Raw genomic sequence first — 21,950 nt, forward strand, 5'->3', positions numbered from 1 at the left:
CCACTTTACAACAATGACTACACTCCAACAGTACATCATTGGCTGTAAAGTGCTTTGAGACATCCGGTGGTCGTGAAAGGCGTTATATAATTCCAAGTCTTTCTTTCCTTCTGGAATATCGAAGGTTAAGGGATGATTGAGGTTTTTAGGATTTTGAAAATAATTGATAGCATAGATAGACAGAAGCGTTTTACTCTGGTGGGAGAGTCTAGGACAAGGGGACATAACCTTACAATCAGGAGAGAAGTTAAGCAACACTTCTTCACACAAAGGGTGGTAGAAGTGTGGAACCTTCCACAAAAAGCAGTAGATGCTAACTCAATTAATCATTTTAAATCTGAGTTCGATAGATTTTTGCTAGCCAAAATTATTAAATGATATGGAGCCACGACAGGTGGATGGAGTTAGGATAAAGATCAGCCATAATCTCATTGAATGATGGAACAGGCTCGAGGGGCTGAATGGCCTACTCCTGTTCCTATGATCCTCAGCTACATTCAGGCAAGTTTCTAGTTAGTTGTTTTAGACTGTGTGTGGGCTACTAGGCCTATTTCTGGCTGAGAAAGAATTGAGAGACCTACAGCTGTTGGGAGAAGAGGGTATTGAAGGCCTCACATCACGCAAGTGTACAGAAACTTGGGGCCAAAATTGATTTTAAGTGCTCCTTCCGCCCCAATGCATGGGGCGGACAATCCGGGGAAATTCAGCTTTTTGGGTTATTTTTCGAGCGAGGTGGATGTAGTGTCATCAGTGTCGGAATGGCCGTCGCTCCAAGTCATCAGCGCTGGCATGCCTTTATTGCAAGGGGGATAGAGTATAAAAGCAGAGAAGTCCTGCTACAACTGTGCAGGGTATTGGTGAGGCCACACCTAGAGTACTGCGTACAGTTTTGGTCTCCGAATTTAAGGAGGGATATACTTGCATTGGAGGTTCACGAGGTTGATTCCAGAGATGAGGGGGGTTGACTTATGAAGATAGGTTGAGTAGATTGGGCCTATACTCATTGGAGTTCAGAAGAATGAGAAGTGATCTTATCGAAACTTATAAGATCCTGAGGGGGCTCAACAAGGTGGATGCAGAGAGGATATTTCCACATAGGGGAAACTAAAACTAGGGGGCATGGTCTCAGAATAAGGGGCCGCCCATTTAAAACTGAGATGAGGAGGAATTTCTTCTCTCAGAGGGTTGTAAATCTGTGGAATTCTCAGCCCCAGAGAGCTGTGGAGGCTGGGTCATTGAATATATTTAAGGCGGAGATAGACAGATTTTTGAGCGATACGGGAATAAAGGGTTATGGGGAATGGGCAGGAAGTGGAGCTGAGTCCATGATCAGATCAGCCATGATCTAATTAAATGGCGGAGCACTGCACGTTGATTTTTTTGGCCTTTACCAATATGGTGGATGATGCATTACTGGCTCATAATGAACAAGCGCTTCCTGCCTGCCATATTGGAGGCTTAGGAGGCCATTTAGTGCCCTAAAAGCGGGCATTGCATGGGAAAATTTCTTGATCAAAGTGATCTTTCAATTTGGACAACAGTTTAGCAGGAGATGTGAATCTAAATTCACATTCACAGGCTGGTGTGGATATAAACCTGTTGGGCCGAATAGCCTGTTCCTGTGCTGCAAAATTCCATGTAAATCTGATATGCTGGTCTATACTCGGCTCAAATCAAATGAGATACTTAAAACCAGGCTGGCTCATGAATTCCTAGTCAATAGTATGTGATACCAGCAACGTTTGAAATATCATCATCATCATCATTTCTGAAAAGGAAAAGCGAGTGGCATTATTAATAATCCATGCTGAGTAACTGTATTTGCAGCTGTTTACACCAGTGCTTTGTTCAGATCAAATGAAAATGAACCATAGTGGTAAATGACCTTGTAACCTAACCACAATTCTAATGAAGGTGTAGTTGTTCTACAAGATCACATTAAATGGTGTCAATGAAATGGCACAGCATGAATGCTTGAACCATCACAAGATATGTTTACTTGTACCACAGTTCATTATATGTGCTGCAGATGCCATTTATAATGCTGGCATACTTGATGTATTGGTCGGCATAAGGCAATGATAGCTGCATCAATATACTGATTAAGAGATGCTACCTCCCTGTGTAAATGGAGTATTAAAACACAATGGAGCAAATAAATGTGGATCAGTCTGATCTATATTCATTCCATTTGCTTGCTGTAATGGGGCTTTAGTTAAGCTGTTATGCCCACTAATTAAAACCCTGTGATATATGTCTCCATAGATTAGAATTGTTTTCTTATCTTAATGAACATGCTGTGTTTACTCTCTGGCAGCAGTTAGAGTACGATTCCTTTGACACTCCTAATCTGCTGTGATTCCAAATTAAGATTGAATGGAGGAGTTGCTTAATTAGCTGTTGCATCAATCAAAGTTGTTCAAATTCTAGAAGTAACACAAATCCACTTCCAGCTCATCTGAACTTGTAGGTTCTTTTTTCTTTCCATGTGTATCTAGGTAACCAGGACTTTACTTTTTATTTATCTGACATTCAAGCAAATCAATTTTTGGAAACAGAATTAAATTTGCTCAGTTTACTGCACTGGATTAGGTGCAGTGGAAGCGTTAGATTTTCCAAATTGGGTGAAATTTACTTCATCCCTTTGTCAAAGTTGGATTATTTGTTTTATTTACAAGTTTTACGAAATTTAAAAATATTTACTTTTTTGAAGATACGTAAGAAGGAAAAGTGATTTCTTTTAAAATCTTAGTTATCACCAAATTACTGAGATTCGATTATTGGGCCAAAAATTGCGGTTGGAAGCTTCCCGCAGACACAAGCCTCCGACCACCAAATATGATGAACACCTACCTGCAGCCCTTGCGCACATGGAGGATTCTGTTTTGAACCGGCAGAGTCCTGGGCAGCCTGTGACATCACGCTTCATTCGGAAAATAGTGCCACCCACAAGACCTGTCAAGAAAGTTAATTTGAATAGGCCACGCCCCCGAATATTTTTAAATCCACAGTCTTGTTATATGGAGCTGCCATTACTATGAATGGGAATACTCTCCAAAATAAAGAAAACACTTTATATAAATAAAAAAAAATATGCCTCATTATTTAAAATTAATAGAAATTGAATTAAATTAAATGTTTCAGAAAAAGAAATGCTTTAATAGTGTTAAAAATAAACTTACCTTAATGGACAGTGTTTTTAAATATAAAAATTAGTCATAAAATGTATCTTTTCTATCTTTTAAAACTCTTACACTAGTAAAAGCAGACTTTACGCCTGCTTTTACCAGGTGTAAGAGTTTTAAGGACATTTGCTGGGCAGGAGTTTAGCTCTCCGCCTGTGGAGGTCTTTTATTTTCGCATTCATACGATCTGTCAATTTAGACAGATCGCAAATGCTGGGTTAGGCGCGTGGGCAGTGCTGCCTAAACCCGGAATTTGCGGGGCCTCTTCGGGCGCGTGCGCACATTGTACACACCCGGAGAGGCTGCAATTTATGGCCCATTGTTTTGAATGGATGAATGTGCTCAGAAATAGGTTGAAAAAAGTTTTCTATTTGCCCTTCTAGAACTATAACCAGCACATGTATACACTGAAACCATATGAACTGAGTGGTTGATTAAGATTTACAGAATGCTGCTTGCTCACTGAAGGAGGTCCCACCCAACAAATAGCAAAAAACTGCAGCTGCTAGAAACCTGAAACAAACACAGAAAACCCTGGAAACACAGGCAGTATCTGTGGAGAGAACAGATGTATTGACATTAGGGGTGCGGACCATTTGCCATAACTAAAACTGTTTTATTTTCCAACCTCGCTCCTATTCCTCTCTGCTATTTACCTGTATTCCAAGTTACATACAATTTATTGCTTGATCCATGATATCCTTTCCACTCAAAATTATTATTGGTTAGAGCGATTACTGTCCTCAGCAGGCAATTTTTAAAAAATCTTTAGCTTTCTTAGGGAACAGCAGCTGAATGAGTTTTGTTTTGTACACTATTTCAGATAATCCACTAAAATTCTATTGAAGCTTTTACAGATTATCACTAATACATTCCATTCTTTTCACCAAGTAATTTTAGCTGCTTATTCCAAAATTGTGCGGGCATATGTAGCAATAGAAAGAAAAGCCTGGTGTACTGACTCCTAGATTCCAATCTCCACTCAAGGGGTTACTCCAATTACTTAACTAGTCATTATTCCCAATGGTATTCTCTGTCAATGCAAACAGTTCTACTATGCCTTCCAAGTTGTCCTAATTGATGCAGCTTGTGTTACGATTGTATCCTGTAAATGGTCTTTAAACAATGCTGTAGGCTCAGTTTGATCTATATACAATCAATAAAAGGTTGCTGATGGATGTGGAGGAACAGAGAGATAAGCCATAATAAAACCTGTACAATTTGGTGTTTTATAATAGGGACACAGAGTATATGAGTAAAGAGGTAATGATAATATGTATAAGCAGTGATTAAGCCACAATTTGAGTAATGCTTCTAGTTTGGGATATCGTAATATAGATGGGACATTAAAGCCATAGGAAGTATAATGCATAGATTCACTAGGATGAGACTGGTGATAAAAACTGTAGTTATAAGGAGATACTTGAGATGCTATTTTGACTGGAGCAGAAATGGCTAAGAGATTATTTAATAAAGCTTTTTGAAATTATGAAGAATTTTGACAGAATGGATATAGAAAGACTAATTCTTCCAACAAATAACAGAAATTTTTGGAAATACACAGCAGGTTAGTCAGCATCTATAAAGAGAAAACACAGGTTATGATGTTTCGGGTGTATATTCTTCATCCAACCCCTGACCCTCTGGTTGTGAAGCAAATGACAAGGAACCATCAATTTAAAATTGTCTCTAGGCATGTGAGGATTCAGATAATGAGAAATTTCTTTACATAGAAAATAATTGAGGCAGAGACCATTGAATCTTTGAAGGGAAATGTTCAGAATCTTTTTCTGAAGAACATTTAAGATTATGAGGAGAGAGCAGGGCAGTAGGATTAATTTTGTATTGGACCAGAAAAAAAAACTGGCACAGACATGATGGGCTAAAAAGTCTCCTTCTGTGCTGTAAACTTCTATTGTTTTATGGAATATGCATGTCTTTTCCCTTATGAGGTTTTGCACTGAAACGTTCTAAGTACACTTAACTTCCATTTAAAAGATGTAGCATGTTGGGGTTTGTTTAACATTTAAATCCCCCTAGATATTTTAATTGCAATTTGTGGTGCTTTTCTGATCTCCATTTCTTAATTCTGTACAGCCTTTGGTAGGCTTATGTTTTGTGTAATATCTGATTCTTATAAGGCTACTGTAACCACTTAAAGGGTAGTATCCATTATCTCACTGTGCTAGAAAAGTGAAATATTTATAGGGACAGTGATCTCAAAATTACTTCTAGAGATTGTAGAATTCCCATTAGACTTAACTCTTTGAGCTTAATTACACAGGCTGTAATATATTCACTCATTTTACTCAGGAGACTCTCATTATTCAGTGGCAGAAATTATTTTCTGAATGTAAGATTTAAATACATTTCATGATTCATCAGTGATCTGCCAATATCAACTAACCTGATATGAGACTCAATGGGGTATATTTTAACTATCAGACGGCTGACCAATGGAGCATGCCTCATCCGTCTGGAGGGAGGCTGAGTCAATTTCAAGGAGCCGGGCCTGATTACCATGTTGCCAGCGAGCTGCAGGAGCCAAATGGATTCCAGCTGCAGTTCGCCAGCTCCAGGTTGGTGCAATATCGGGCAGCCTCCGCGGAGCCTGTCCTGGCTGGCAGGAAGGTAGGTCCATGTGGAGTGGTGGGGGTGGGCTATCACTCCTCCTGCCCCATAGCAACAAATTGTAAATATACCTTTTTGGTGCCTCTTCTGCTGCACTGCCTGGAAAAACTGCACAGCACATGGTCTACCTGGTTGACCATCAAAATGACATTCATCATAGGACCTTGATTTGCATACTAGAAGTGACTACTGGCTGAAACAGGTAGCCCAATGGAAAGTCCCTTAGCGGTTGGCAGCAGCTGAAGCGTCAGTGTAAACAGGATAGCAAGCCATTTTCAGGCCACTGCAACCCTGTTTACGCCCTAAGTGGAGGAAGTGCATCCGGGAGGACGCTGAGCACCTCAAGTCTCATTGCCAAGATCATGCAGAAATCAAGCGCAGGCAGCGGAAAGAGCGTGCGGCAAACCTGTCCCACCCACCCTTTCCCTCAATGACTATCTGTCCCACCTGTGACAGGGTTCTCGTATTGGACTGTTCAGCCACCTAAGGACTCATTTTAAGAGTGGAAGCAAGTCTTCCTGGATTCTGAAGGACTGCCTATGATGATGATGATATTTACACCAAGTGGCCTAAGTTAAAATCTGACCCAATGTTTAGAACTGATAAAAGGCTATTGGTAATGAATTATATTTTACTCATATTAATATCTAAAATTCTAATTATGTAAGTATCAATTATGAAATGAGAACTTTTCTGATTAGAAAAATACATATAGTATTAAGATGGATCAGAATTAAAAAGAAAATTTACTGTATTTTGGCTAATCGCTTTTTTTAACAACAATAACAAACCTTACAATTAATTCAGAAAATTAATAACCACTGCATTTAATTTGTTCTCATATAGGATGACTCAATTAAATGAAAAACAAATGTTCTTTAGGGTACAGTTATTCATAGAATAAGCAGAAAAAGCCAACAAGGCCATTTCTTTATATAATGATGTGATGTTTTTCTTATCTTTTACAGGTCTATCATTACTCTTACACTGCATCATATGCTATTTATGACATAGATACCAGGTCAGTGAAATATCTCTTCGTAAAGTTATTTCAGTTTTCTCTGTATTTTGTAAGAATCGAAACAAAAATTAAACATTTAAAATGCACAAGAATATTCCATTTTGTGGTGTTAACACAGATTGAATGGCTTTAAGATTTCCCATATAACATTCACTTTTTCAGTCCTTCTTACCATTTGCCCCTCGTTCCTTCATTATTTTACAGTTGCTGTTCTCCAGACCATCCTCCACCAATCAAGAATTGTTGGGAGGGAGAATAGGAACCTTTAGATTTCTTTATTACTTCCAACAACAACAGAATTGTTAGTGGCAATGTATTGATCCTCCCTTGCCTCAAGCCAGTGAAAAAGCTTTGTAATAGGATATTTAAAGATTAGGCCACCTTGTTTGCACTTTTAGTTCTGGATTATAATGTTACATTATGTCATGATATGATTTATATTAGAATAACAAAGATGGAATAATCCATTATATTCATATTAAAAATATTATCAATAACATGAAAATGTTTTGACATTTTGGGGGTTGATCCTTTTTGAACTGCTTTCTTGTTCCTTTTTGTCTCATTACTTTAAACACCAGATCACACATACATTCAGTTGTAGCAATGCAGGTCAGTCTCTATTGAAACCTCATAGTTCACAAAACCAGTATGAGAGCTGAGACATCATACTATCCAAAAACAGTACGAGCTATTATAGAATAGTTCACTCGCATCTCTTATACTATTCTTTACCTTTGATCTCCACATTCCATCCATACCACCAATAAATCATAACACATCAAAAATACATACAAGTGACATGAACTAAACAAACATGCATTTAATTCTTCTAATGACTTTACCATCATGGTTATATTGACCTACCATAAACTCTTCCCATCATTTTATTACTATGATCACAAGTAACCTAATTGCCCTCATAAACTCTTCCCATTCCCATAAACACAAGTGATCTAATCTCCAACCTGATTGGCATGCAAGTTAACCTTCTGATCTGCATAGATACATTTGCTTACAATCTCATGCTCAGCAGAAAACTGTTTTAACTCATAGAAACATAGAAACATAGAAACATAGAAAATAGGTGCAGGAGTAGGCCATTCGGCCCTTCTAGCCTGCACCGCCATTCAATGAGTTCATGGCTGAACATTCAACTTCAGTACCCCATTCCTGCTTTCTCGCCATACCCCTTGATCCCCCTAGCAGTAAGGACCTCATCTAACTCCTTTTTGAATATATTTAGTGAATTGGCCTCAACAACTTTCTGTGGTAGAGAATTCCACAGGTTCACCACTCTCTGGGTGAAGAAGTTCCTCTGCATCTCGGTCCTAAATGGCTTACCCCTTATCCTTAGACTGTGACCCCTGGTTCTGGACTTCCCCAACATTGGGAACATTCTTCCTGCATCTAACCTGTCTAACCCCGTCAGAATTTTATATGTTTCTATGAGGTCCCCTCTCATTCTTCTGAACTCCAGTGAATACAAGCCCAGTTGATCCAGTCTTTCTTGATAGGTCAGTCCCGCCATCCCGGGAATCAGTCTGGTGAACCTTCGCTGCACTCCCTCAATAGCAAGAATGTCCTTCCTCAGGTTAGGAGACCAAAACTGTACACAATACTCCAGGTGTGGCCTCACCAATGCCCTGTACAACTGTAGCAACACCTCCCTGCCCCTGTACTCAAATCCCCTTGCTATGAAGGCCAACATGCCATTTGCTTTCTTAACCGCCTGCTGCACCTGCATGCCAACCTTCAATGACTGATGTACCATGACACCCAGGTCTCTTTGCACCTCCCCTTTTCCTAATCTGTCACCATTCAGATAATAGTCTGTCTCTCTGTTTTTACCACCAAAGTGGATAACCTCACATTTATCCACATTATACTTCATCTGCCATGCATTTGCCCACTCACCTAACCTATCCAAGTCGCTCTGCAGCCTCACAGCATCCTCCTCGCAGCTCACACTGCCACCCAACTTAGTGTCATCCGCAAATTTGGAGATACTACATTTAATCCCCTCATCTAAATCATTAATGTACAGTGTAAACAGCTGGGGCCCCAGCACAGAACCTTGCGGTACCCCACTAGTCACTGCCTGCCATTCTGAAAAGTACCCATTTACTCCTACTCTTTGCTTCCTGTCTGACAACCAGTTCTCAATCCATGTCAGTACACTACCCCCAATCCCATGTGCTCTAACTTTGCACATCAATCTCTTGTGTGGGACCTTGTCGAACGCCTTCTGAAAGTCCAAATATACCACATCAACTGGTTCTCCCTTATCCACTCTACTGGAAACATCCTCAAAAAATTCCAGAAGATTTGTCAAGCATGATTTCCCTTTCACAAATCCATGCTGACTTGGACCTATCATGTCACCTCTTTCCAAATGCACTGCTATGACATCCTTAATAATTGATTCCATCATTTTACCCACTACCGATGTCAGGCTGACCGGTCTATAATTCCCTGTTTTCTCTCTCCCTCCTTTTTTAAAAAGTGGGGTTACATTGGCTACCCTCCACTCCATAGGAACTGATCCAGAGTCAATGGAATGTTGGAAAATGACTGTCAACGCATCCACTATTTCCAAGGCCACCTCCTTAAGTACTCTGGGATGCAGTCCATCAGGCCCTGGGGATTTATCGGCCTTCAATCCCATCAATTTCCCCAACACAATTTCCCGGCTAATAAGGATTTCCCTCAGTTCCTCCTCCTTACTAGACCCCCCGACCCCTTTTATAACCGGAAGGTTGTTCGTGTCCTCCTTCGTGAATACCGAACCAAAGTACTTGTTCAATTGGTCCGCCATTTCTTTGTTCCCCGTTATGACTTCCCCTGATTCTGACTGCGCTGATCCCACAGACAGTCCAGAAAGCTACTCAGGTAGTGTGAACCCATGTTCCTATAACACTTATTGTAAGTGAGCACAAAAATAATAAGGTGGCTTATATCAAAGAAACTCTTGCTTTATTAAAAGTTACAGAACATTATTGGTAATTACAACTGAATTGAATCAGAAAATTTGGTCTAACTCAGGCACTTTAGGATTGGCTGATCCTTTAAAATCTCGTGCCCATCCATGCAGAAAGGGAAAAATTGCATTTCTGCAGCATCAGAGCAGAGGTCAAACAAACAGAGTACATTTTCTTTTAATTTGTTTTACAAAATAGGTTCCCATTCTATCCAGAGGCACGTAATTCAAGAACAGTCAACCTTGAAAGTTAATCTCACAGTAGTGAATAATTCATCCAATTTCTAGATCAAATAGGCAAGCAACATGCAGATATATAGTGGTAATATACTTGGCCAATCTATGTGGCTAAAAATTCGAGTGCGAAATGAAAGGTGCTGTTGCCACAGCAGCTGCAAGTTAACAGCTGCGAAAATGGTGATGTTGGTAGGACTGAAAAATTGGCGTTGGGAACCAATGATTATAAGCCCAGCGCTAACTCACCGTGTAACGCCCTCCTGGTGCCGTTCGTCCTGGCATCAGGCCCCAATGTGGTGTCCATAAGCAGCGTAGCAGCTCCAAACAGCCTCTGAAAGCAAGGCGAGAATTTCACAAAGTATTGTCATTTTCTTAAAAGGGCAATGCCTTCTGAAATGATACAGTTAAAAATGATCAAAAAATATGCACTTTTCAGCCTTTACACCTTAACTGGCTTCTGAAAAAAAATTACATTAAAAAGAATTCCCAAATGGGAATCTTCAGCTCTTAAAGCCGAATTCCCTTCCACACCTAAAAAATAATGGGAAATGTGCTTCAGCACTAACACAATTGGCTCAGCAAGCCAGAGCAGGGGCACTGATGTCGTGCACGCAACATTCCAACTTTGTGCAGTGGGTCAACACAGCAAGACAGATTCTCTACCCACAGGGACCAGGAGGTTCTACAGAAAAAACAACGTGAAACCACATTACCAAGGCGGTCACTGCCAGCAGTGTCACTCCCACCACCTGGCTCCAGTGACCAAAGAAGCTTTGTGATCTCAGACCATTGATCAAGGTCAGTGAATGCAGCTTCAAAAGCTGTCTCCTACCAAGTACACCACTAGCCTCACACACTGCTCAATGCGTGGCTCTCCTCCGACCCCACAATCACTCACCTACCAACAATCTGTACCAAACACGAGACACATCTCCCATTACTAGCTTCACCTAACACCCTTGGAGGAGACGGTGTTGCCCATTCTTGGCAGGGGCATGGCTGAGCCCTTATCCTCCTTCTGGTATGCATCTCTTGTATTCCCGCCCTACCCTTACCAAATCTCCACCCTTGTGCATTCCACATTTCACACACAAGAAATGCAGCCTGCCTAGCAAGTGGGTGACCAAGAAGAGGGAGAGGAGAGTGAAGAAGAAGATAAAGAAATACTATCACTCGATTTCACACTCCCAGCCACCAGCTCCTCAAGGTGAACCAGCAAGGCCATTTGCAGCATCCTCCGGTGAAAGTCAACAGTCTTCCAACAGCTATGCTGCAGCCATTGGGGTAGTGCTGTGTGACATCAGTAGGATAGCCAAAGACACACACAAATAATCACTAAGGGAATACATAGGGTGATGAGTTAATTTCTTGATGTCATATTGGATGAATAAGTGTATGAAGTTGGATTGGAAAGTTTGTTTTGTGGTGGCTTTTATTTCAGCATTGAGGTCAAGCAAATGCTGTGATGCTCAGTAACAGAGGGAAGGTAAGATGTGGGACTAATGTTGAAAGCAGAATTGGGGTTGTGGTTACTGGGACTGCAGGTAAATGATTCCATCCCGGATATCCTGGCCAGAAAGGGGCTGTCTGTGTTGTATCCTTCCTTCTGCTTCTTCCTATTCTGCGTCTTCCTCTTCCACTTCCTCCTCTTCTGTGTCTTCCTCCTCCTTCTGCAAGCGGATGCTGTAAATCTGAAATAAAACCATAAAAAGCTGGAAATACTCAGCAGGTTTGGAAGCAGCTCAACCTGAGACGTGAACTCTGTTTCTCTCTCCATGGATGTTGCCTGACCTGCTGAGTATTTCCAGCATTTTCTCTTCTCAGAGGCCTTCTGTACCATCCAAGGGCTTGCAAGCATCCAGCAGCAATCCACGCACACTTAAAAAACTTTTAACATGAATTGCACCAAGCCACTACTTCAATAAAATCAAAATAAATCCAGTCCAAGTATTTAAATGCAAACTTACCTGAAATATGTGTGTATCCCTTTTATGAGAGGGTTGAGAGTGCTTCTGTCAGTCTGCTGAACGCTGGGTTTTCATGGTGAGCTTAGAAACATAGAAACATAGAAATTAGGTGCAGGAGCAGGCCCTTCACATTTGCAACGCCATTCAATAAGATCATGGCTGATCATTCAACCTCAGTACCCCTTTCCTGCTTTCTCTCCATACCCCTTGATCCCTTTGGCCGTAAGGGCCATATCTAACTCCCTTTTGAATATATCTAATGAACTGGCTTCAACAACATTCAGCGGTAGAGAATTCCATAGATTAACCACTCTCTGAGTGAAGAAGTTTCTCCTCATCTCGATCCTAAATGGCTTACCTCTTATTCTTAGACCGTGACCCCAGGTTCTGGAACTCCCCAGCAACGGGAACATTCTTCCTGCCTCTAACCTGTCCAATCCCATCAGAATTTTATATGTTTCTGTGAGATCCCCTCTCATTCTTCTAAACTCCAGTGGATACAAGCCCAGTTGATCCAATCTCTCCTCATATGTCAGTCCTGCCATGCCGGGAATCAATCTGGTGAACCTTCGCTGTACTCGCTCAATAGCAAGAACGTCCTTCCTCAGCTTAGGGGACCAAAACTGAACACAATATTCCAGGTGTGACCTCACCAAGCCTCTGTACAACTGAAGTAAGACCTCCCTGCTCCTATACTCAAATCCTCTAGCTATGAAGACCAACATGCCATTTGCCTTCTTCACCACCTGCTGTACCTGCATGCCAAACTTCAATGACTGATGTACCATGACATCCAGGTCTCCTTGCATTTCCCCTTTTCCTAATCTGTCACCATTCAGATAATATTCTGTCTTCCTGTTTTTGCCACCAAAGTAGATAACCTCACATTTATCCACATTACACTGCATCTGCCATGCATTTGCCCACTCACCTAACCTGTCCAAATCACCCTGCAGTCTCTTTGCATCCTCCTTACAGCTCACACCGCCATCCAGCTTAGTGTCATCTGCAAACTTGGAGATGTTACTTTCAATACCTTCATCTAAATCATTGATGTATATTGTAAATAGCTAAGGTCCCAGCACTGAACCTTGCACTGCCATTCTGAAAAGGACCTGTTTATTCCGACTCTCTGCTTCCTGTCTGCCAACCAGTTCTCTATCCACGTCAATGCATTACCCCCAATACCATGTGCTTCAATTTTGCACACTAATCTCTTGCGTGGCACCTTGTCAAAAGCCTTTTGAAAGTACAAATACACCACATCCACTGGTTCTCCCTTGTCCACTCTACTAGTTACATCCTCAAAAAATTCCAGAAGATTTGTCAAGCATGATTTCCCTTTCATAAATCTATGCTGACTTGGACCGATCCTGTCACTGCTTTCCAAATGCGCTGCTATTTCATCTTTAAGAATTGATTCCAACATTTTCCCCACCACCGATGTCAGGCTCACCGGTCTATAATTCCCTGTTTTCTCTCTCCCTCCTTTTTAATAAAGTGGTGTTACATTAGCTACCCTCCAGTCCATGGGAACTGATCCAGAGTCAATAGAATGTTGGAAAATGATCACCAATGCATCCACTATTTCTTCAGCCACTTCCTTAAATACTCTGGGATGCAGCCTATCAGGCCCCGGGGATTTATCGGCCTTCAATCCCATCAATTTCCCTTACACAATTTCCTGACTAATAAGGATTTCCTTCAGTTCCTCCTTTTCGCTACACCCTCGAACCCCTAGTATTTCCGGAAGATTATTTGTGACTTCCTTAGTAAAGACAGATCCAAAGTATTTGTTCAATTGGTCTGCCATTTCTTTGTTCCCCATTATAAATTCACCTGAATTTGTCTGCAAAGGACCTATGTTGGTCTTCATTAATCTTTTTCTCTTCACATATCTATAGAAGCGTTTGCAATCAGTTTTTATGTTCCCTGCAAGCTTCCTCTCATACTTTATTTCCCCCCTCCTAATTAGACCCTTTTTCCTCCTCTGCTGAATTCTAAATTTCTCCCAGCCCTCAGGTTTGCTGCTATTTCTCGCCAATTTATATTGCCTCTTCCTTGGATTTAACACTATCCGTAATTTCCCTTGTTAGCCACGGTTGAGCTACCTTCCACGTTTTATTTTTACTCCAGACAGGGATGTACAAATGTTGAAGTTCATCCATGAAATCTATAAATGTCTGCCATTGCCTATCCATTGTCAACCCTTTAAATATCATTTGCCATTCTATCTTAGCCAATTCATGTCTCGTACCATCGAAGTTACCTTTCCTTAAGTTCAGGGCCCTAGTCTCTGAATTAACACTGTCACTCTCCATCTTAATAAAGAATTCTACCATATTATGGTCACTCTTCCCCAGGGGGCTTCGCACAACAAGATTGCTAATTAGTCCTCTCTCATTACACAACACCCAGTCTAGGATGGCCAGCTTTCTAGAGTTGATTCCTCGATATATTGGTCTAGAAAGCCATCCCTAATACACTGCAGGAAATCCTACTCCACCGCATTGCTACCAACTTGGTTAATCCAATCTATATGTAGATTAAAGTTGCCCATGATAACTGCTGTACCTTTATTGCATGCATCCCTAATTTCTTGTTTGATGCTATCCCCAACCTCATTACTACTGTTTGGTGGTCTGTACAGAAGTCCCACTAACGTTTTCTGCCCTTTGATATTCCACAGCTCTACCCATACAGATTCCATATCATCCAAGCTAATATCCTTTCTTACTATTGCGTTAATTTCCTCTTTAAGCAGCAACGCTATCCCACCTCCTTTTCCTTTCTGTCTATCCTTCCTGAATGTTGAATACCCCTGGATGTTGAGTTCCCAGCCTTGGTCACCCTGGAGCCAATTATATCATATTCATTAATTGCAGCCTGTGTAGTTAATTCGTCCACCTTATTACGAATACTCCTCGCATTGAGGCACAGAGCCGTCAAACTTGTCTTTTTAACACCCTTTGCCCCTTTAGAATTTTGCTGTAATGTGGCCCTTTTTGATTTTTGCCTCGGGTTTCTCTGCCCTCCACTTTTACTTTTCTTCTTTCTATCTTTTGCTTCTGCCCCCATTCTACTTCCCTCTGACTTCCTGCATAGGTTCCCATCCCCCTGCCATATTAGTTTAACCCCTCCCCAACAGCACGAGCAAACACTCCCCCTAGGACATTGGTTCCAGTCCTGCCCAGATGCAGACGATCCGGTTTGTACTGGTCCCGCCTCCCCCAGAACCGGTTCCAATGTCCCAGGAATTTGAATACCTCCCTTCTGTACCAGTCCTCAAGCCATGTATTCATCTGAGCTATCCTGCGATTCCTACTCTTACTAGCACGTGGCACTGCTAGCAATCCTCAGATTACTACCTTTGAGGTCTTACTTTTTAATTTAACTCCTAGCTCCCTAAATTCACCTTGTAGGACCTCATCCCATTTTGTACCTGTATCGTTGGTACCTATATGCACCACGACAACTGGCTGTTCACCCTCCCCCTCCAAAATGTCCTGCAATCACTCCGAGACATCTTTGACCCTTGCACCAGGGAGGCAACATACCATCCTGGAGTCTCGGTTGCGGCCGCAGATACATCTATCTATTCCCCTTACAGTAGAATCCCTTACCACTATAGCTCTCCCACTCTTTTTCCTGCCCTCCTGTGCAGCAGAGCTATCCACGGTGCCATGGACTTGGCTGCTACTGCCCTCCCCTGATGAGTCATCCCCCCCAGCAGTACCCAAAACGGTGTATGCAGTGTTCACCAGGGCAAATATTTCAGGGACAAGGAACAACAGAATGACAATGCAATTCTTCCACATAACAGGATTCTCGAAAGTTCAGAGTATTATTGGTGGTGCTCAATTGGTCATCTGGATTGTGAGACACAATGGTATAGCATTTATGACCATAAGGGCATTCACTCCACCAATGTCCAGGTGCTCTGTGAACAACAACATGTGATCATGCAGGTCAATGCCCACTTCCCAGGTAGCAGTTTCAAATCATTTATTTTACGGTAATCCTCTGTGCATGGGTTATTTGATTGAGAAGGCAGACTTCAAAGATAGTTCCTGCGAGTCAAAGGCTATGGAGCCTGATCAATAACACTGTTGGAACACCTATGGTCATCCAAAGAGACCTAACTTTGGAGGAGGAGCCCCATCTATAGCGAGGATCATAAGACCACACTGCCATTAACCGTTAGGATATTGTTGCAGAAAAATCTATGCAGCCAGATATTCACCTAAATGGCTGCCCTTATTTCACAAACAGATTTGCCAATATGTAGATTAGCGACAGGGCAAAAGCACCAGCATCTCCACCATTGTCCACTGCACCATATAAATTACAATGAAAACTCATCCATGCATCTGCATCCTTATTCAGCGCCAACAGAAAGAAACTCTTTGCTTAAAGTTGGAACAAAGTGTAATCAATTAATTTCCCTAAGCGCGATTAGTGGATGTGTGGTCAGTGTTTTGTACTCTTGTGCTTTCCCTTGGTGACAAGTGTGTGTCTTCCAGAACCTATTTTAATGTTCCTTTTAGGTGTTTCCCCAGTGGAAGGAGTATATAGAATAACATGTCTATGTGACCCTCTTGTGATCAAGGTGGATTTCTACCTCTTTTTGCCAGATCATGAAATGGCTCTGTAACTGGTACTGCCTTGTCAACTGTTACAGTGACTGTCTAGCCCTGCTCACTTTCTAGCACATATTTTGTCATTTGACAAGGAGTTAGATGGGCTGAATGTGATATCACCCTGAGATATAACAGCCTCATCCATTTACTCCAGCTCGCCTGGTGGAGAAAAAACTTTATGTCAGTCATAATGGCAGAACAAAATTGAGCAATGAAGGGAATTCTTTATGAGGATCATTGAGACTAGAGTTGGGTAAAAATGAGCCAAAAAGTACAGTTTGATTTTCCCGGTGCTTGAATTTCATTTTTGTAATACAATATCTGAATCAGAACCCCAGGTTAATCCAACTTCTTAGCCCAATTGTTTGCTATTCCTGAAGGATAAAGACAAACTGGGTCCAAAATTGCCCACCACCTGAAACAAAACAAGTCGCACCTACCATTTTCCAAGTGTTCCATGGGCGGACAATCCGGAGAAATTCAGGAGGGGATGCCAGGCTGCCTGTTGGTGGCCCGGCCAAACCCGTGGGCATTGTTATTGGCCCGACCTGGCAGTCGGCCGACAATAAAAAATAAAATGCGTTCGCCGGGAGCGCCACCTCCCCCTTAAGGGCAGCCGTGCCACCCAGCCACAGAAAGAGTACCGACCGGTGTGGGTGCCACTCCCGCGGGGCAATTTTCGAAAGCAACAATTTCCCGCGAGGCAATTTCGGACAGGGGTCGCCGCCGGTCGGTAAGGGGTCGGCGCATGGGAAAACGGGCAGAGTGGTCCCTCACACCGCTCCAAACCTGAAATGTTCAAAATGGCAGCCCCTCTGCAGCGACACAGTGGCCAGTCTGCACTATGGGTCTGAAAGAAAGGGGCAATTTTGGCCCATTAGCTTTTTAATAATGTGTTTTTATTTGCAATTCTGATTGAAATCATAGATTTCTTCCTTGAAATAGTTTTTATTTTAGTAAACCATGCTGACATTAGCAGAATTTGACTTTGCTAAACCTACTAATATTTTTCAATTTTCTATTTATTAAAGGGAAGTGAGGGAACTCAATCCTCCAGAGGTGGCAAATTCTGTATTACAGTATGCAGCATGGGGCATAGCAGGGCAGCAGCTGGTAAGAATTACTTTTAATATTTGTATTGGTCACAAATTTTTTTAGGAGTGTAGAGGCAAGAACTGATGGTTATCTCACTTTGTTAATGAAACACAACATTCATAAAGTATGTTTTTAAGTATATAAACTGTGGTATTGGGACCTGTTAATAAAATAATCAAAATCCTGAGAGTGAGAACGCTGTTCTTTCATCTATATGATCTGGATTTTAATTCAGGCCAGATTGAATCAATGGTATTGTTCTCTCACTCGCAGAACTGTTAGGATCCGATGTGAAATTAGTTTGAGCAGACTTAACGCAATCCATCGTAAGTCATTAAAACCAATATTAATTTGGCCCTCGTAAATTAATTTGCCAATTTAATTCAGAGACCATAAGCAAATTGTGGATAATAGAAATATCCCATTGCTACAACATTGGTGGTCTTCTGAGGTTGGGATTAAGGCATATTTTTGGGACAGCCTTGAGGGCTTTAGCTTACACCTGATCTATGCCATATTTGATGGTCACTAATGCTAATTGGGTGGCAAAAATAGGAAAATGTTCTATTCCAAAAGATTAATCAAATCAATTCAACAAAAATCAACTCTTCCCTACATTGGTATGAATTGGTAATTTTTTAATGGTACAATCATTTAGAAATGTGTACTTTTATGTTGGACATGTTGCACTGTGAAAAGAAATTGTGGAAATTGAAACCCAGGGAACATTGTTATATATATCAATAATACCCTTCAGACAATCATATATCCTTGAGATAGCAATCCATCGAGAACTCAGCCTGTCTTTAATTGTCCTCCTGAACAGAATATCTGCTGCCAAATTAATTCAGACTGACAAAATAAAATTAGATGGTTTTTGTTGCACATTTTTTACAAGCTGAGATGATTCCTTACTTTGCAGCTGCTGGACAATAGTTGAATTGAAGATAAATGTTATGTTTCACAGGTCCCCAGAGTGAATTTGTTACATTTATTAAAATTGTGAATTGACTAGAGTGGTAACTTGTCATAAATGTTATATATTGAAGTATTGCATGGAACTGTTTAAAACCTTTAGAATTAAAGATGACAGATGCTGAATTTAGACTAACCTGTAAAAGTGGGTCAAATTCATTTTTCACACACATTCTTCAGTTCACTCACCACTATATACCATTATCTCAGCTCTTGGATAATGTCCTCTAATTAATAGTTTTGAGTTGACCAGTAAGATGCAAAAGTTTGAAAATCTGGCCTCACCAAATACAGTTACTGAGGTAATTCCTCTCTTACCAAATCAAAGTTGGAAGATAGCAAACAACTTGCAAAAACAGCAGTTGTATCAGTGTGTCCTTTGCTAAACATTAACTACAAATTGTCATCTATTATGTTTAAGGGTATGTTTTCTGATTTTAGAAACCAGTATGTTACTCTCAATCTTTTTTGTTTATTGTAACAGCAGTGAATACAAGAGCTTATGACTTCAGTTTTACACTGGTTAAGTTAGTCCTTTGCAATTTTGTTAGCCTTACCAGCAGAAACCTGGCCAATCAAAAATGCTCTACAATAATGTTCACACCATGCATATCAAAATGCTTAGCAGCCACTTATTTTGTCAATTAAAAGCAAAGGACATTTAAGAAATTATCATCATCTTAGGCAGTCCCACCTTGGGCTCGCTTGTTGTGTAGGAGTTCCGAGTAGAGCGCTTGCTTTGGGAGTCTTGTGTCAGGCATGCGAATAATGTGGCCCACCCAGTGGAGCTGATCAAGTATGGTCAGTGCTTTGATGCTGGGGATGTCGGCCTGGTTAAAGGCGCAAACTGTTGTGTATGGAGAAAGAGTCAGACTGAACACTGTAAGCTCAAAGTAAAGTGTGACCTTAGTCTTTTATTGCAGGTCTCCAGATTGCCTCTCCAACCTGTGAAGCCTCCTTAAATACTTGTGCTCCCAAAGGATTATGGGATCACTTGGGACGCCAGGGGATGAGCCCTCTGGTGGCTGTACAGAGTAAATACAAGTATACATATATAACAATAACATTGGTGCATCTATCCTCCCAGGGGATTTGCAGCATCTTGCGGAGACATCGTTGGTGGTATTTCTCCAGCGATTTGAGGTGTCTACTGTATATGGTCCATGTTTCTGAGCCATACAGGAGGGAGGGTATCACTACAGTCCTGTAGACCATGAGCTTTGGTGGCAGATTTGAACAGTAATTTCCTCAGGCGGCCGAAGGCTGCGCTGGCGCATTGGAGGTGGTGTTGAATCTCGTCGTCGAGTCTGCCCTTGTTGATAATATGCTCCTGAGGTATGGAAAGTGGTCCACATTGTCCAGGGCCGCGCCTTGGATCTTGGTGACTGGTGGGTAGTGCTGCGTGGCGGGGTCAGGCTGGTGGAGGACTTTTGTCTTACAAATGTTTAGTGTAAGGCCCATGCTTTCGTACGCCTCAATGAAGATGTTGACTATGACTATGACTACTCCAAGTCAAAGTCACACAGCCTGATTTTCAATCACAACCATTTTAGATTTTGAAGACTGACTTACAGATCCATGGCATTATGCTTTTCTGTGGAATCAACTTTTTGGTTTTGAAATCAACAACAGGGTAAAGTACAAGTTTTTAAAATTGTGTGTAGCATCTACTATTGTAGTTTGAATTAAAAATTATATTTTATGTTCATTTCTTGACTGTTTCTGGCTGCTTTTATGTTTTGTAATATTCCAAAACTCAGAGTTTTCAATTTCCTTGTGAGAGACTGAAATATACAGCTCAGCAGCAGAGGAACATAGGGAGTAGGAGCAGGTACTTCGAGCTTGCTCCGCCATTTAATAAGATCATGGATGATCTTCGACCTCAATTCCACTTTCCCGCCCGATCCCCATATCCCTTAAATCCCCTAGAGTCCAAAAATCGATCTATCTCAGTCTTTAAATATATTCAACGACTTAGCATCCATAGTCTTTGGGATAGACAATTCCAAAGATTCAAACCCTCTGAGTGAAGAAATTCCTTCTCATTTCAGTTTTAAATGACTGACTCCTTATGTTGTGTCCATTACTTCTAGACTCTCCAGCCAGGGGAAACAACCTGTCATCATCAACCCTGACAATCCCCCTCACAATCTTATATGTTTCAATAAGATCACCGAGCATTCTTTTAAACTCCAAGAGAGTATAGGCCCAATCTACTCTGTCTCTCCTCATAGGACAACATTCTCATCCCAGGGATCAATTTAGTAAGCCTTTGTTGCCACGCCTCTAAGGCAAGTATATCCTTCCTCAGATAAGGAGACCAACACTGTGTACATAAATGAGTTGACGTCACAAATCATTACAAATGGGTATGATTTGGTGGCCATTACAGAAACGTGGTTGCAGGGGGGCCAAGACTGGGAATTAAACAGACAGAGGTATCTGACAATTTGGAAAGATAGACAAGAAGCGAAAGGAGGTGGTAGCTCTGTTAATAAAGGATGATATCAGGGCAGTTGTGAGAGACGATATTGGCTTCAATGAACAAAATGTTGAATCATTGTGGGTGGAGATTAGAGATAGTAAGGGGAAAAAGTCACTGGTGGGCGTAGTTTGTAGGCCCCCAAATAATAACTTCATGGTGGGGCGGGCAATAATCAAGGGAATAGTGGAGTAATCATGGGGGATTTTAACCTACATATCGATTGGTCAACTCAAATCGCATGGGGTAGCCTTGAGGAGGAATTCATAGAATGCATACGGGATTGTTTCTTAGAACAGTATATTACAGACCTACAAGGGAGCAAGCTATCTTAGATCTGGTCCTGTGTAATGAGACAGGAATAATAAACTATCTCCTAGTAAAAGATCCGCTCGGAATGAGTGATCACAGTATGGTTGAATTTGTAATACAGATTGAGGGTGAGGAAGTAGTGTCTCAAACGAGCGTACTATGCTTAAACAAAGGGGACTACAGTGGGATGAGGGCAGAGTTGGCTAAAGTAGACTGGAAACACAGACTAAACGGTGGCACAATTGAGGAACCGTGGAGGACTTTTAAGGAGCTCTTTCGTTGTGCTCAACAAAAATATATTCCAGTGAAAAAGAAGGGCGGTAAGAGAAGGGATAACAAGCTGTGGATAACCAAGGAAATAAGGGAGAGTAACAAATTAAAAACCAATGTGTATAAGGTGGCCAAGGTTAGTGGGAAACTAGAAG

At 41.3% G+C, this 21,950-nt stretch overlaps 1 protein-coding gene across 1 annotated transcript in view; it reads left to right on the top strand.

Moving 5' to 3' along the window:
- Window positions 1-21,950, top strand: part of LOC139253997 (inactive dipeptidyl peptidase 10-like) — a 963,662-nt gene that overhangs the window by 720,195 nt on the left and 221,517 nt on the right. The window contains exons 7-8 of the mRNA XM_070873609.1: window positions 6,785-6,837; window positions 17,693-17,774. Coding sequence (XP_070729710.1) covers window positions 6,785-6,837; window positions 17,693-17,774 — 135 coding nt within the window. The remainder of the gene's footprint in view (window positions 1-6,784; window positions 6,838-17,692; window positions 17,775-21,950) is intronic.

This window comes from Pristiophorus japonicus, chromosome 3, assembly GCF_044704955.1.
Source record: "Pristiophorus japonicus isolate sPriJap1 chromosome 3, sPriJap1.hap1, whole genome shotgun sequence".
NCBI lineage: Eukaryota > Metazoa > Chordata > Chondrichthyes > Pristiophoridae > Pristiophorus > Pristiophorus japonicus.